Below are 16,738 nucleotides of genomic sequence, written 5' to 3' on the forward strand. Positions count from 1 at the left end.
TGCACTTCATGTCGTGCTAGGATGTTTCTTCGCGTGCCGGGGACATGTGCCAATGGATCACATCGTTATCGCTGGATCTTCGTAAGAGTATTGGAATTGAAATGCTGGGAGGATGATTTAGGAAATAACACGCAAATAGACCACGTGCCGTAAAACTTTCATGATTGAGTCGGAGCGCAGTGAAGAAGACGTTGGAGTGGCGGCTGAAGTTGGCGCACGTGCGCGCGTGGACGATGTCGTGTGGCAGAGCAGAGAAACGAGCCTCCTTCCCCGCACTAACAACGTGCACCTCCAGCCTCCCTGGATGTATAACTGCACACAGTCCACGATGTTCTCACGTCGAAGCAACCAGATTGACAATCGCTCGCTCAATGGCATCGCCTGCGTCCGAGGAGCCCCTAGCCCCCGGCATTCCCAAGCGAGGCAACACACGAGGCGCTGCCACAGTACACGCGCCGGCCAGACTCGAGTGAGCCGCGTCTGCCATCCTACGCACGCGCAACAAGGCGCCCTTTGCGGCCCCCGATGACCCCGGAGGAACGCCTTGCGTCCTTGCATGCCTTCGTCGAACAGAAAATGTACGTGAATGACAATTTCGGCGGACACAAAGGCGAGATTGAAGGGCCCCCAAACAATCCGTTAAAGCCCTTCCGCTGGATAAGCAGGAAGCTGAGGGGCGAAAAGGGCGTTTGGAAGAAGTTGACTAACGAGGAAAGGCAAAAGTGGGAGGACGAGGGCGGTCCGCGTAACCAGGAACGCGGAGACGTCGCCAGAGGGGGCATGGATACCTCTCGCATTATATAAGGGTTCATGGAGCGTGCGTGAATTATGCCATAGATCACTTGAGACGCGGTCAAGGTATGTATGTGTACGTCAAGTCTCATGTGGCGACAACCATTGCTCTCGAGGGTTCGATGCAACTAATGGTATTACGGAGCGGATTATTGCCCTTCAGAGTCAACTTTTTTTTGTTAGTGTTGTACCAAAATTCGTGACTATATTTACGTCGACGGTTCAGCGTTACTTCGCGCTACTCGATAGTGTGGATTGTACTTTATATCGTGTATGGCAGTGCATTCATTGACAACTAACTACACATCAAACCTCTGTCGATCTCACATTGACCGCCTCTCCGGCATCATTGGGCTTGCCGCTAACACCATCACCCTGGGTGCTATCACTGCTGTCATCCTCGATAATCCTCCCAATAACGCCTCTTACCGTGTCCCTTCTCTGCAAGTATGTAATGACCCAAACCAGAGGTAATGTCAGTGCTCCGGTTACCAAACTCGCAATGTACCCTTTCTCATAATTCGGGGCATCGGTTACCGGGTAAAAGATGAGGGGCCACCAGGTCACAAACGCAAAGTCAAAGGAATTCATGAATCCCGTTGTAATCGCGCGTAGTTGAAGATCATGGCTTGTTACATCCGCCATCCATGAATACCAGACAGCTTGAGGCGCAAATGTCGTACCGAGTAAGTAAAAGGCAAAGAAGTGGGCGGCATCTGAGGAATCGGTGTCTACACCGACCAGAATGGCAGAGCCGATGATGAATGTCACGCCAATGGCAATTGAGACTTCCCAGCGAGACTTGATCTTGTCGGAGATGACCGCATAGAAAACCGTGCCAACGATCGCCGTCGCGTAAATGCCCGTTGGGTAGTTGTTCTGCTGGACGGTTGTGTAGCCCCGGGAGGCCATCCAGAGGGCCATGACGTTGTTTTGCAGCATTTGAACGCACAGCGAGTACACTTCTGTTGATTAGCAGAACCTAGAGCCTACAGGGAAGGGCATAAACGTACACATGAAAATGAGCGGCAGTAGGTAAAACTGCCAGCTCAAAAGAACCCGCTTGAAGACAGTTGAATCCCACTTCTCCCTACGTCCGACTCCCAGTCTTCTGATTGCATGGTCTTTCTGCTCTTCTGTGAGATACCAGGCTGTTCTATGTGCCGGGAGATCGGGAATAAAGATCCATCCTATTTTCAGTAATTAGCAAGGGAAGACATGTATTTGGTTGAAAGTTGATATCCATACCGAACAAGGCCACCGGAATAGTCATCACAGATACAATGATAAAGATCCATTTCCAAGCCGGAAGGCCGTCTTTTCCTGCCAGCGTCGTCAAGAGCCCAGCCTGGATCCAGCCACCAGCCATGCTGCCAAACTGGCCGAAGACGCAAAACACGGCGGCGCGAGTGCCCAGCTCGGAATTCTTATACCACGATGCAAGAATGAATTGCGCACCGACACTGTAACATTTAGCCTAGTTTGTTCCCGTTAGGAGCACTGAGAAGAAGAAAGAAACACTCACTAGGCAATAGCAGAAAAGCCTCCTTCAATCGCATTCAATAAAATAACCTGCCACGCACGATTCGTCTTGTACGTGATCAACGTCAACACGCTCCAGGTCACATTTGCCGCAACAAAGACATATTTCGGGCGTGCGATTGTCAAGAGACTTGTCCCCGGCATCTGGCACACGGCATACACGACCAGATAGGCGGTGTTCATGTAATTGTAGTCCTTGCCCTCGAAATGGAGGGCCTCTTGCATGCCGCTAATGTAGGCAGACGAGTAACTCGCGCGAGTGACTCCAAACAGAAACCAGATCAGCGAGAAGTACGGCAGGAGCGTAAAATCGAGCCTGGTGAGCAACCTGCGACCGTCGACGTCGGCGCCCCAAAGCCAGACGGCGATCTTTGTGCCAAGAGATGCCATTTTGAATGCGTTTTGATGGCAGTGAGAAGAAGAAGATGCGATGCAAAAAGGAAAGGGACTAGGACGGTCTACAGCTTTAAATAAGTGTAAAAAAAAATGAAAATGAAAAAGAAAAAGAAAAAAGAAACGCCGCGGCGCAATGAAGCCATCTGCAAAGATAGGAAAGAAACGTGCCCAATGGCGAAAGGCCCCTCCTGTATGGCGAGCTCAAGTGGCATTTTTCGTATAGATAACCTTATCTTTCTCTCTTGAGGGGCATGTCACAATACTCTAAACAATGATGCTATACCCATTACTGCTCCGCTATATATATATTTGGGGTAATCGAATAAAAAATATTATACCTGATGGTGTGCGAGACCTAGTCGTTATCAGAGCCATATATTATATGTATTTACATGGCATTCATGGATAGTTCCTGATAGTTCCTGATAGTTTCTTTTTTTTTTTTTTAAAAAAAAAGGTGCTGCAAGGTCAAAGGTCCAGACTCTGCACTCTTCGTTGCGGGTACTGAGCAAACATTTCAACCATCTCTCGCAGCTTCGTTACTAGCATATCAGCCGTCTCCTGGCTCATGATCTCCCTTCGAGTCAGAATAAACAGATGCAGTGTTTTTGTTGGCAGCATGTTGAATGCGAATACCCATGTCTCTTCTAGCGGCAAAAAATTGACATCGGTCGAATGTTTCCAGCACTCGAGAGTACCTTTTTCTTCACACAAGGGCAAATCTAGATCACCACCCCCGCTCTGATATTGCACAATAGAACCATATTTGGTGGTTGCTTCCCACGAAGTGCTGTGTTTGATGATGTCTCCCAAATCAAGGTAGTCATACTGCATACTCTTCATATGCTGGGTCTGAGCTCGTTGGAGAAGATCGAGAACTGTATCTTCTGGATGAATTGTCATGCGAGCGGGGATGAAATTCAGACACAGTCCCTGAATCTCATCCATCCCTGCAAGGGGCAAACCGCGACCGGTAACTGTCTGACCAAACACAACGTCGGTCTCCTGTCTGAACTGGCCGAGGACATAAGACCAGGCCGCTTTCACCAGGGTGGCAAGGGTAATCTCAGGAGGCGCTGTCGGTATAGGGATGTTGGTTTTACTTCGTACGACGGCTTCGGCGTTCATACTGAGATTAAGATTTAAATAATCCGAGTTAAGGGGCGTCATTTTAGAGCCACCCAGGCAATTGCGCCAAAACTCAAATGCCGCATTGTCCCATTGTAATGATCGCTGGTGAACGTATGTTGAAAACTGCGTAGCTGGCAGCAATAACCGTGCATTGCCTCGATAAATAGCCCCCAGATCCTTCAAGAAGACAGGAAAAGAGACTCCATCATACTGCGCATGAGACAGTCGTATGATCAATATATGCTCTGTGTGGCTGGACGCCGACACGAGAATGAAACCAAAGGGAGGTTTTTCGAACGGAGCATTTTCAGATTCATTCGCGAACAAGGATTTGCAATAATTTTCCAAATCCCCATCCCCTTCATGTATAACATGAGTAAATGGAGTCGCTATCTTGTCAAGAATTACCTGAAAGTACCCATGGCCATTTTTAATAAAAACAGTTCTGAATATGCTATGTCGCGTAAGAATAGTTGTGCAGGTATCCCGCATCTGGTCCACGTCGACGACACCTCGCAAGGAGAATCGAAAGTGCGCAATAGTGCACTGATCTAGCAACACAGCTTGACCAGCAGTAGCAGGCACAATCTCAGCGATGTCGTTGCACGCAAACCACTCGTCACTATGTCGTAGAGTGCGCTTTAACTCGTCACACACCATGCGGTCTTCCATTGACAGACTGCCATTTGCTTGCTTTCCATTCGTTGCAATCGTGGTAGGTTTGGAGTCCATGATGTTCGCTAGATCACAAAGTTTGCTGTGGTTAAATATATCGCTAACAGTGACCTGTCTTCCCTGTGCTGCCATAGCTGCTACTAACTTCATAGCCATAATGGAATCTCCTCCTAGGTGGAAAAATGTATCGTGAGCACTGATCTGGTCGGCTGATATGCGGAGTAAATGTGCCCAGGTAGATTGTAGTTGCATCTCCGTGAATGTCTGGACTGGACGCTGGAATTTTGTACCCTGAGGAGTAATATATGACTGTAAGTTCTCTGACGACAGCGACCTGACTGTTTCACGAAGTAGTCGTCGATCAACTTTCCCAGATGTAGTCCGAGGCAAACGCGCAATTGGAATGTAGATAGTTGGAATCATAAATATTGGCAAGCTAGAACGCAGGGAAATCTCCACTGCTGCGACGATTGTTCGAAACTCTGCCGTTGGTCGATGAAATATAGACAGGCTGCTTGTGTTTGCAGTATCACGGGACAACTCCCCCGAAGTGACAAATGCTACAAGACACGCTCTGTTACTAATCGGAACAACAACATCGGCAATAACGTCTCGCCCTTTGAAGAGTCGTCGAAGATGGCTTTCTACCTCACCCAGCTCAATACGTTGGCCTCGAAGCTTGACCTGTGAGTCTTTCCGCCCGACATAGCATAGCGATCCATCCACCTGGTAACGCACCAAATCACCAGTCTTGTACATGCGAGAATGGCGAACCCCTGACTGAAATTTATTTGGCCATTCGAGTTGATTTGTTTGTATAAAGACAGTTTCCGTTTTTTCAGGGTCGTTGAGATACCCACGTCCTACACTGGGCCCTTCAATAAGCAATTCTCCAACTGCGCCAATGGGGAGCAGTTTATTTGAGTTATGCGGATCTACCACCCAGCATGTTGCACCAGCGTGGTTACCGAATCCAATATTTGTGGGATCAGATTTCATGGTAACCCCGGGGTTGATGCAAGATGCAATAGAACATTCTGCTGGCCCGTATCCATTGATCAAATGTGTCTTCTCGGCCCAATATTCAATGTCCGAGGCTAACATGGGTTCGCCAACCAATACAAGGGTTTTGAATTGATTATCTAGGCCCTGTGACATGAGCAGTCGAGATACAGATGGCGTTAGAAAGGCATGATTAGCCTTTAGCTGTCTGATACTGGATGCCAATGAATCCCATCTCTGTCTTTCAGATAGAATACAAATGCAACCCCCGACCATCAACGTCGTCAACATTTCAATAATACTTGCATCGAATGCGTAAGATGAGAACTGTAGAGCTCGCACAGAACTATCAAGGCGAAAGGCATGCTTGTAGTTTTGTACAGCTGAAGTGTATTGCCGATGTTCTATAACCACCCCTTTCGGCTTGCCTGTCGATCCGGACGTGAATACAACGTAAAGCGCATTCGCATTATTCACGTGTAAAGATTCGTACTGTGCTATATTAGAAATATCGGATGACGTAGTGAGTTCATTCACGAGTAAATTCTCGTAGCCTAACGTGCCGCACATTTCCGCTTTCTCGCTGGAGGATAAGATCAAAAGACAGTTAACATCATCACAAATTTGACGTAGCCTACTCTCCGGAAATGACGAGTCTAGCAACACAAAAGCTGCACCAGCTTTTATTACTCCGAGTACAGCGACGATAGTCCAGCATGACTTTTCGAATAGGAGCGGGACAAAACTCTCCGGCCCAATACCACGTCGGGTCAGCTTAAAAGCTAGCACCGAAGAACGGCTGACGAGGTCTGCATAAGTAAGTTCTCCATCCCAGGCAAAGACTGCAGGTGCATTTGGTCTGTTAATGAATTGTCTCTGAATCGCCTTGTGCACGCATTCGTCTTGTGAAGCGGGAAGAATCGAATTCCATTTTTGTAGTTTGGCTATGTCCAGTGAACTGATGAACGGCAAACTGTTGATGCTTCGATAGGGGTTAGTCACTATTTGTATTATGAAGTGGTCGAGCAGCTCGATAAAGTGTCTTGCTTGCTCTCGCTGTAAAACATTCGAATCGACTGTTGCCTTGATAGAAATCCCCAGCCCATCTGCACTGAGCGTACAGACGAGGACAAGAGTATAATTGGAAAACCCCCCAAAGACAGCCGACCCTTGTTCTAAAATAGTCAATCTTCCCGTAACAGGTGCTAGCGCAGGCTGCACAACCAGGTGACTTTGAAACTGGCAGGCAACATGTGCCTCCGGACTACACTTTTGAATATTCTGAAGCCCCATTTGTTCGAATTGAATCATCCTCGTAGCCTGGGCTTGAACCGCAGACAAAAGGTTTTCTAGGCTATTATTCGATTGTAACCGAAGCCTCAATGGCACAGTCGCGATCGTTGGGCCAGTCATTCTCTCGATACCGGGGACCATCGCAGCGCGGCCTGATGTTGTTACCCCAAAGACGACATCATCAGAATTTGTGTATTGACTGACTACAAGGCCCCATGCTAGCCTAATGACATTTGACATCGTGTATTCGGAATTAAAATGGCACGGAAGATTGATTTGGTGGTTAATCTCCGTGTCTGCTTCTGGAACATAGTTGGGGGAGGGAAGAGCAGGGAATATCTCTGCATTGAGCTCACTGAATTCGGACCTCCAGTATTGCTCCATACCTGTTACACTGGCAATATAACGGGCAAAGGGGCTAAATAATTGTTTCCCCAGGACCTTGTTGTGATCGTTACAAAGCTGTTGAAGCTGCCCAAGCATTGTCCGAAGTGACCACTGATCGAAAAGTGCGTGATGAATTGTCAGTACAAAGTATCGATCGAGTTTTTCAGTAACTACTGCTGTCCGCACCAGTGATGTGCCCAGAACAGATACTTCTTTCTTGTTGTCCTGGTCTTTATATGCAGCGAGGTCCGTTGCTGTTATCCACCGTGTTTCATCCTGAACGACAACCTGAAGGGATTTACCAACAGACGGTGCCAGTGCGAATCGAGTTCTCAATACAACATTCGCTTGATATACCGCTTCCCATGCTGATTTGAACAATGCCCAATCGACGGTTTCGTCAACTCGGTACACATACCGAGCCATCGACATACCTGATCTCTTCTCGGAGAGCGCAATTAATCCTTCTTGTAGTGCAGTACACAGGTATATATCCTCGATTCTTGCCTTGTCCAACTGAAGCTGCACTGCTACGGTCGTTCTGATATCTTCTCGCTGCTCTGGATTGAAGTTGTACAGTGGTGTGAATTCTTCGCGTCGAAATTCGCTGTCTACAATCGGAGTTGCGAGACGAGCCATGCTCGATAGACTCGGATTGTTCATAATATCTGCAACTGTGAGGACGTAGCCTGCGGTTCGCAGCATTCCGACCATTCTCATTGCTAATAGGGAGTCTCCTCCAAGCCGAATGAAGTTATGATCCATACCGATCCTTTCAGGGTCGACCTTTAGCAAGTCTGCAACAATACGGCGAACCGTACGTTCAGTAACAGTCGCAGGCAATACATTGACTACTCCCATGCGAGGCGATGACAAGGCTTGAAGCTGCTCATAGTGTAGATTGCTAGCTTGACGTTTCAATTCAAGACGATTGAGTTTTCCATTGACCGTTACGGGCATTGATCTGATCGATATGAAAAGATTTGGGATCATATAAGTAGGAAGATTTTCTTTTAGTACCTCCTCGATTGGTTTCAAGAGGGATAGGAAATTATCATCGGATGCCATGAACAAGTTGTGCAACATATCCGAGTTGCTATTCCCGATTGCAGTAGGGCTCGAAAGACAAATAAAGGCAACCAATACACTGCCATTTGGCCGATCCCGTGGGCTGATTGCATCAACTGCGACTTTTGTCTTCTGAGAAAAGGTCTGAGAGATGACTTGCTCAACTTCAGCAATGTCCACTCTCTGTCCTCGTATCTTGACAACTGTACCTTTGCGACCGACGTAAATGATCGATCCATCGAGGTCGTAACGGACTAAATCACCCGTTTTGTATAGTTTCACTGCTTCGTCTGAATCGCATCGTCTGGGATACCACGGAGGGGGAATGTCTAGGAAAGCTGATTTCGTCTCCGCGGGCATATTCAGATACCCTCTTGCCAGGCTTGGCCCTTCGACCACGAGTTCAGAAACAGCGCCAATTGGAGAAAGTTTCCGATGATCCGATGGGTCTACTAGCCAGCAAGTTCCTCGAAATGGGAATCCAACATTTCGATGGTCCGTTGATTGACTTATTCTGTCATTACATATTATCGAACCTGCGGATTCCGTCATGCCCAGGCCCTGGACGACGTGTGTCTTCCCCAACCAGGCTTCCAATAAATCTTTCTCACAAGTTTCACCCCCTAGAAAAAGAGTCTGGAGAGTGGGAACAGAGGCAGGATTGAGAGTGCTAACCATACTTGGGGTTGGCATCGCGAAGGTTACCTTCAATGTGTTGATTGCGTCGCCAAGAGCATTCATGCGGTCGTGGTCAGAGGGTATACATAATGTTGCCCCAGCACTCAAGGTGCAGAATATCTCAAGAACAGAGCGTATGAAACTAAATGAAGCAAACTGCAGTACTCGACTGTCTTCGCGGAGAGAGAGTCGATTGGCCAGGGTTACGCAGGTGGCAAGTGATCTGTGATCATGAATACAGCCTTTGTGCTTCCCAGTACTGCCCGATGTGAATATACAATATGCACCAAGTCTTGGGTGCACTATGCTTGCAGGGGATATGGCTGCTGTGGGCAAATGTTGGATTTCCTGACCTGTTATAACAACCGTAGATATCCCCTTGACAGGTTGGAGATGGTTCGCATACGTAGCAGAAACTAGAATAACTTTTGCTTGAACGTTGCTGACAATGGATTTAAGCCTGGCAATAGGATGTTTCGGATCCATCGGTGCACAGATTCCTCCAGCCTTGACTACTGCTAGGAAAGAAACGATCGCCCACAGACTCTTCTCGAAAAGAGTCGGGACAATCATCTCTTCGCATACATCAAACACGGTCCGCAAGTGTAGCGCCAATCTAGAGGATAAATCGTCCAGCTCTGAATATGTCAAATTACCATCCCAAGAATCTATTGCTTGGGCATTCGGGCAAGAAGCGGTGCGTTGGGAGATGACATCTAGGACCATCCGTTCCGGCTCAACCTCTATGATGGAGCGGTTCCAACGATATATTTGGTCAAGATGGTGTTGGCTAATCAGGTCAATTTCTGTGATTGGATTATCAGGGAACTGCATGATGCTCTTCATGGCTTGCACGATAGTACTGGCTAAATTCTCTGCTTGCATGTATGATAAACAGTGCCGCGCAAACATCAATCGGCCTGTTGGGCTAGGGGACTCCGAAGAACTGAACACAACAAGGATGTCGCATTCCTGTAAATGCAAGCAGAGTTAGTTCTTGGGTTTGGTGCTTAGGGAAGGTAAGAAAGAATCCACCTACATGTCGCAAGACTTTGATGTCAGCATCGCATACTACGGCCGTATTGAAGAGCGCACGATCAGTTCTGTCGCTTAGAAGACGCGTATCCCAGCTTGACTCGTCGAGCAATCGACGCATTCGCATATCCTGATCGAGGGAGACAGCCGTCAACAGCATGTTTTCCTTGGCCGCATGAGGATGAGCGACCAAGCCGAACTGCACATGTTCTGTCTCTGCATAGCGACTGAGGACAACGGCCCATGTCGCTATAAACAATAATGTTACGGAGACGCAGTGCTCGCAGGAAAACGTCGCTGCAGCCTGCAGAGTGAGAGCATCGAGGTCGACGTGCTGCAGTTCAAGGCGGCGGTCGCGGCTGCCGCGCGCGTGCGGCTTGTCGGCGGGAAAGAGACAGCCCGGCGCCATTTTTCCTCTTCCTTCTCTTCCTTCTTCCTTCTACACATCGAACCACTTCCAACTTCAACTTCCTCGTTCCTCGTTCATCGTTCAGCTGGCGGAGGACAACAACAGCGCCCACTTCACTACTGCGTCAAAAAAATTGATAATCATAACCAGCTAACCGTGCCTAGTTAGTATCTTACTTACTGCGTGCTCGCGTTGGTTAGTCTAACGTTTATCTGCCGCTTGCGTGCTTAGTGTCTGCTGTCTATCTACCGATGTCGAGCCAAAGACCAACAAGACATCTTGAAGACGCACGAGGACTCTATCTCTATACGAGATCCTCTTTTCCACCGAGGCAGGACTGACCTGTGGCGCTTTTTTAGCGCAGGTTTTGGATTTTAGGCTTGTTTAGCGTTGTTGGTGGTGCTCTTCAGCTCTCAGTCGTGGTCCACTTCTACTCCTCTAATCTGATTCTTCTTCTGGCCGAGTGGACAGCGTTGAAGATGTTAGCAGGCCTGGTAGCAGCCCGGTGGTATTCCATCTTGCTCATAATCCTTGAATGTCTGTATTCATCGCATGCAAAACATGGATCCGATCTCGTCTCTCTTCGGAAAGGCCTCCAGTCATGAAGGTTCATTGAGCATTATTACGGCCACGGCAATCATTTTCGCAATCTCGTCATGTTATCTCCTCTCCAAAGGCAGCGCTCATTTCTCATATCGCCTCTACCCATCTATTCCCCTGATTGAGACGGATGCATCGACAACCAGCACCTCGGCCGCAAAAGCGCGCTGGGTAACCTCGGCTAGCGAAATCATCTCGTCTGGTCTGAAAACCCGCAAACCATTTCAAGTGCTGGCGACAGTACGACCAATGATTATATTGCCTGCTCGATATATAGACGAGATTAAGAACCACGCCAACCTTGATTTCGCGAAAGCGGTAGAGAGTAACTTTTACGGGAAATATCCCGGTTTTGATGGATTGAATTCCCTGAACCAGAACGAGGTATTTCAGGATGCGATTAGAGTTAAGCTTACACAGGGATTAAGTACGCTTTGTGATCTCGTGTTGAAATTCCGCCGTGAAGGCATAAGCTGACCAATATTTGTACATAGATCGACTAGTTACCCCGCTTGCCCAGGAAGCAGAGGTCACGGTTCTTGAAACATTCTCCGAGTCAACAGGTGTGTGCCTAATGCTTTTACTCTACATACTTGGTTTATCCCTAATTGAAAGGACACAGACTGGACACCCTGTACCTTTGGGCATCACGCAGCCCCTATGATTGCCCGCCTTTCAGCTTTGGCATTCCTAGGTCCCAAATTCTGTAGAAACCAACATTGGATTGACGTTAGTGTCAACTACACTTTAGACGTCTTTAACGCTGCCCGTGTTCTTAATCTCTGGTCACCTATCTTGCGACGGGTTGTGGTCTGGTTTCTACCAGAAACACGGAAACTACGTGCTCATTTGCGTAAAGCTCGTGGGATTATTGAGCCTGAAATGGCTGACAGAGCGGAGCAGAGGAAACAGAACGCTGGGTTGGATACCAACAACGACGCACTTGAATGGTTCCGGGAATCCTCCGAGGTTACTAAGAAGCCATTGGATATTACTTTAGCTCAGATTTGCTTGTCGGTTGCAGCCATTCATATCACATCTCAACTACTCATCAACGTGATGTATGATCTTGCTGCTTATCCCAAGTATATTGACCGCCTACGCGAGGAACTGTCTCAAGTATTACTAGAAGACCAGGGGTGGAAATCGACGACTCCTGCAAAATTGAAACGCATGGACAGTGTAATTAAGGAAAGCCAACGGATGAATCCAAGCAGCATGAGTACGTGCGCTCTATGCCGCGACGATAGACATAATACTTACTTTATTTTCCGCTAGTTTCCATGCATCGTTACGTCGAGAAACCCACCAAACTATCCGACAACACCCTCCTCCCTAAGGGTGCCTGGGTTACTATTGCGGCAACTCCTGCTAAAGATGCCAATATATGGACTGAACCGGATACTTTTGACGGCTTACGTTTCTACAACCTACGCCAGCAGGCTGGAAACGAAAGTCGATATCAACTCACCACCACTAGTTCAGAACAGATAGGGTTTGGGGTGGGAAGACACGCATGCCCGGGACGGTTTTTTGCGTCTCATGAATTGAAGTTCCTATTAGCACAACTGATTGTAAAGTTTGACTGGAAGTTGTCTGACAGTGAGCAAGGCAGACCTAAGTCGTTGGAAATCGGCACGGAGATGATGCCCAATCGTAACGTGGTATTGTTGAGGAAGTCAAGACAGATATGATGATTAGTTTTGAGGATCCTCTGTAGGATGAACATGCAGGAGTTGCGATAGGCTAGAACATTAACAGAACTTCTACAGATACTTTCTAAGAAGACTGTAACATTTTAACCGATAAAAACAAACATCACAGATGCACGCGCAGTCACTTGTGACCTGCACTCCGAAGATACCGATGGAAATGCCTACGACGATGCCGCAACTGCTACCAAGCCGTCGATAGCCTCACACCCTTTGGCAATCGCACCGAGCGTGATGCTCCCTGGTAAATAATAGCCATTGCCGGCGTCGAAATCATCAGGACACCACGCCCATGTCAGATTGCTGCCCGCACTGAATGATCCGTCAGCAGCAACTGTAAATTTTGGGTAGTATATGCCGCCACTGATGTCTGATGCGATGTCGAAACGCAGGCTGCTGGTATAGTTGGAGTAGAGGGTATAGGCAAAGCGTTCTTGGTAGCTCGTCTCTGAAGTTGTGACGAGGCGACCTGTTTTCGAGTCAAAGTAGAAGATAGCTGGAGTCTCCTGCCCTTCTACAGGCTGAAGGACTCCCTCGATATCGATCTCCTCGTCATTGGTGGCGATTAGAGCGGACCCGTTGATGCCAGGGTCAGAGGATAAGATAATGAGGTTAAATTGGGAGGGGACCTCGCTGGCTAACGAAGCTTGATTAACGCAGAGTCTTCAGTCAGCACGCGTAAGCTGAATACCATTCAAACGAGCAGATGATTTACCAGCAGTCGCACATATTGCCGATAGACTCAAAAACGATAGAACGGCCTTCATGGCGATTGTGGTTCAGTTTATTTATTTTCGATTTAATTCTGCATAAAGGAGTCAAGTCTATATTTATTTATATTTTGGCATCACATACCAGAGGAATAGGCTCCTTTCAAGCGGGATGTACCATCAATCATTGAATGTAACCATATACAGCCCCCATCTGGAGGATAAGCCGTGCCGCTGTTGGAAGCAGTGCAGATCACTTTCTTGATCCCTGGGAATACGAGGAAAGCCGACGTGGTTATTGGCCATGCGAGTCGTTCATTTAGAGGTTCCTGTTAACCTCGAAGTCTAGACCGGTCACGTCGGCTCTATTTCCTGCCTTCAGGCTCCCAGTCAGCGCCCAATTGTCCCAACTGACAACCATGAGGAATCCATATAGCCAATTTCTTGACGTCAAGAGAAATGATGATTAGATTGTGTCTTGGATTGCATCTTGCAAAACAAGAATAAAGACATTAAAAGTTGCAATTCTTTTTGTACGAAAAATAATAATAAAACAAATGTCTTTTGTGAAGGCTGCTTGTATGATTTTGGGTCTACAACCTTACTGACAATTCCAACCTAAGAGAGCACCTTGCAACAAAACCTCGATTTTCTTCAAATCTTCCGGCTTTGAAGTCATGCTCGCCATAAGATACAGCACATTCCCCAGTACTCTTGAGTGTACGTTGAATCTACCAGCGGCATCGCCATTGGCTAGCTTTTGTTGTAGCCCTTTTGCAGCAGTTGATGTGTATCCTAGTATGAAAGCAGGTCAGTGTGCACTTTTCAAGGGTAGACGTTCTCAAAACTCACCACCCTGACCATCGAGATCACGAAGAGTAATACTGAACACACTGCCAATTGCAAACACGCTTTCAACGCATTCTGCACCACTCAAACTCTGGACTAGATCGGCCGACCATTGACTCCAGATTCCATTTCCTTGTTCAGCGCTATTGTTTGACGCCGACTTCCAAGACCTTTTGAAACCATTCCAATGTCCTTGGTTTTCCATGTCAATCATTCGCGTTACTGAAACCTCAGCAACCTGGCACCCTATGGCATGCGCAGTATAACTGTGTCCATGGAGAAGAGCGTCACTCTTCTCGGAACTTAGAAACGAGTCAAAAATCTCTTTGCTAGCAATTGTCACTGCCAAGGGAATCAGCCCGCCGGTTAATAGCTTCGCGTGTACGGCAATGTCGGCATCGACATTGAGAAAGGAAGCAGATGTGCGTCGACCAAGACGGTACAGGCCCGTGAAGACTTCATCAAAGATAATTGGAAGACCGGACCAGTTAGTAGTAGTTTGGGAGGCAATTGAAGCAGTGCCAAATATCTCTGGGTTTGAGCGAACAACGTCTGCTAGAGAACGTTGAAACAGAGGATCCCTAAAAACTGATTCAGCTACCGAAGCCTAGTCTTCCCATGAAAAAGTCAGTCAACTTACGCGAAAAGCATGCCCCCTGCACCCAATAAGACCGGTTCCATGATCAAAGCACCAAACTTGACGCCCTGTTCCTGAACTAGCTGCTCAAGCGTGTCTTTGATATAGTTACTATATCTCTGCCCCAGAGCGGATCCCGCCCTGCTCTCCAGATCAAAGATATCGTTCAAGGAGTCGAATTCTTCTCCCTCTCCGAGATCTTGTATCAGGACCTCAGGAACACTAACTCGCCACTTGCCATGTTTCATCCCTATCGTCGGAAAATCGAACCAATACCCTTTTCCTCTATACCACTCAACCTTCTTGTTGAATGTCGACGGTTCTGAGCAGTCCATCACCCCAATTGTGTCTCCATGGTAACTTCCCTTTAATCCTAGGATTTTTACCTCCTCTTTTGAGGAGTCCCAGCCATATCGTACGCAAGCCGCACGAAGAGCCATTTTCACGGCAACTTCCATTCCCGTACTGCCATTATCAGTATAGAATACTTTTTGTAGCCGTTCATTCCCCAAGCTTTTCAAAAGAAGTTCCGCCAGAGTAAGCGCTGGCTTATGAACAGCCCCGGCGAACATGACGTGGCCGTATTTTCCAGCGGCATGTGCTGCTGTCAAAGCTAGTTCTGGGTTACCATGACCAAGGCCTTGCGTCCACCACGAGGCGGACCCATCGAATGTTGACTGTAATACAGGTGCATCTGAACCGTCTTGGGCCCCTGAATTTGCGTCAAAGGTCTGAAAAAAATCGCCATGGGCGGACTCAATAACCGTTATATCCTTGGGCTGCATGTCCTGGTGCTGTGTGAACGGATACCAAATAGCCTCGTATGCTCGTGTTGACATCGAATCTAAATCTTTGATACGATAGACGTGTCTTTGTTCGATCTCGTCTAGGAGCGATCCAATGTCCGATTGAGCTGCAATTGTTGTGTAGTATGCTTCCATAACTTCGTGATCTTGTGCCCGCGAGTCAGCCATTATTGCTCCCTCAGGGCGTAACGGGGGCTGCGAGAAAGCTAATAGAGGGATGTTTCTTTTTGTAAAGTACGATTGCAGGTATTCATGATTTTGATAGTAATCGTCCCGGAACAACAAAACTGAGTCAATATCATAACCTCGTAGTAACAGAGACTCAAATGCCGATATGGATGAGGAAATTCCGCCCAGACGCGAATCAGCAACGAAAATCACTGGAAGTCTCAACGGACGGTAGAGATCTGCCTGGCTGTTTCCGTTAGGACCAGGAGAATGGACGCCACCTGCAGTCTCAACAACAGCATTTTTAACCCCAGATGTCGACCAACAGCTCAGTGAAGTGTATAAAGAGTTCAGGATTTCACTGTCTGATGGTGTCTGTTGATTTCAATCAGTCATATGCACAACATATTTGTGGCCGGATACATTCCACTCACTACTTTAGATCTAGCAGCAATGTGCGGACTAACAGGCTCGTCGAATTGATAGAGGCATTTTGTTAAGACATTGCCATTGCTGGCTGTGAAGCGTTCAACATGTCTAGAGCGATTGATAAGCACGGTTAGAGGCCACGGCAGTATGGGTTCGGACATGTATATACCTATCATCTGCGTCATCTAGTGAGCCGGTAGACACAGGCTTGATAAATCCAACCTTGCCTCTATCTGACAGTGCTTTGACCAGCAGTGTCGACACAATTGTTTTGCCGACATCTGTATTGGCGCCGTACACTTGATGGGCACGTAATGTACGCCATAGAGCGGCGCCAACTGGTGCCATGGCTAGGTATGCTTGGGAATTGCAAGAGTAAAGAAGAAGGACACAAGTTACACCGGGGCAGTGATTGTTAT

At 47.6% G+C, this 16,738-nt stretch overlaps 4 protein-coding genes across 4 annotated transcripts; 1 reads left to right on the forward strand and 3 right to left on the reverse strand.

Moving 5' to 3' along the window:
- Positions 1 to 1,098: 1,098 nt before the first annotated feature.
- Positions 1,099 to 2,724, reverse strand: UA08_01137 (hypothetical protein; the record flags this gene model as incomplete). Its single annotated transcript, XM_020261758.1, has 4 exons — positions 1,099 to 1,754; positions 1,806 to 1,982; positions 2,041 to 2,255; positions 2,318 to 2,724. 4 exons carry the CDS (start codon positions 2,722 to 2,724, stop codon positions 1,099 to 1,101), a joined length of 1,455 nt encoding a protein of 484 aa, XP_020122854.1.
- Positions 2,725 to 3,198: 474 nt separating this feature from the next.
- Positions 3,199 to 10,408, reverse strand: UA08_01138 (hypothetical protein; the record flags this gene model as incomplete). The annotated part of the gene is made up of 2 exons (XM_020261869.1): positions 3,199 to 9,936; positions 10,004 to 10,408. 2 exons carry the CDS (start codon positions 10,406 to 10,408, stop codon positions 3,199 to 3,201), a joined length of 7,143 nt encoding a protein of 2,380 aa, XP_020122863.1.
- A 561-nt stretch (positions 10,409 to 10,969) lies between these two features.
- Positions 10,970 to 12,702, forward strand: UA08_01139 (hypothetical protein; the record flags this gene model as incomplete). The annotated part of the gene is made up of 4 exons (XM_020260881.1): positions 10,970 to 11,435; positions 11,503 to 11,571; positions 11,631 to 12,230; positions 12,287 to 12,702. 4 exons carry the CDS (start codon positions 10,970 to 10,972, stop codon positions 12,700 to 12,702), a joined length of 1,551 nt encoding a protein of 516 aa, XP_020122864.1.
- Positions 12,703 to 12,884: 182 nt separating this feature from the next.
- UA08_01140 (hypothetical protein) lies at positions 12,885 to 16,667 on the reverse strand (the record flags this gene model as incomplete). The annotated part of the gene is made up of 7 exons (XM_020260892.1): positions 12,885 to 13,366; positions 13,576 to 13,664; positions 14,036 to 14,225; positions 14,283 to 14,860; positions 14,920 to 16,265; positions 16,325 to 16,427; positions 16,489 to 16,667. The coding sequence occupies 7 exons, from the start codon at positions 16,665 to 16,667 to the stop codon at positions 12,885 to 12,887; spliced, it is 2,967 nt and encodes a 988-aa protein (XP_020123321.1).
- Between the last annotated feature and the right edge of the window lie 71 nt (positions 16,668 to 16,738).

This window comes from Talaromyces atroroseus (genome assembly GCF_001907595.1).
Source record: "Talaromyces atroroseus strain IBT 11181 chromosome Unknown scaffold_1, whole genome shotgun sequence".
Lineage (NCBI taxonomy): Eukaryota > Fungi > Ascomycota > Eurotiomycetes > Eurotiales > Trichocomaceae > Talaromyces > Talaromyces atroroseus.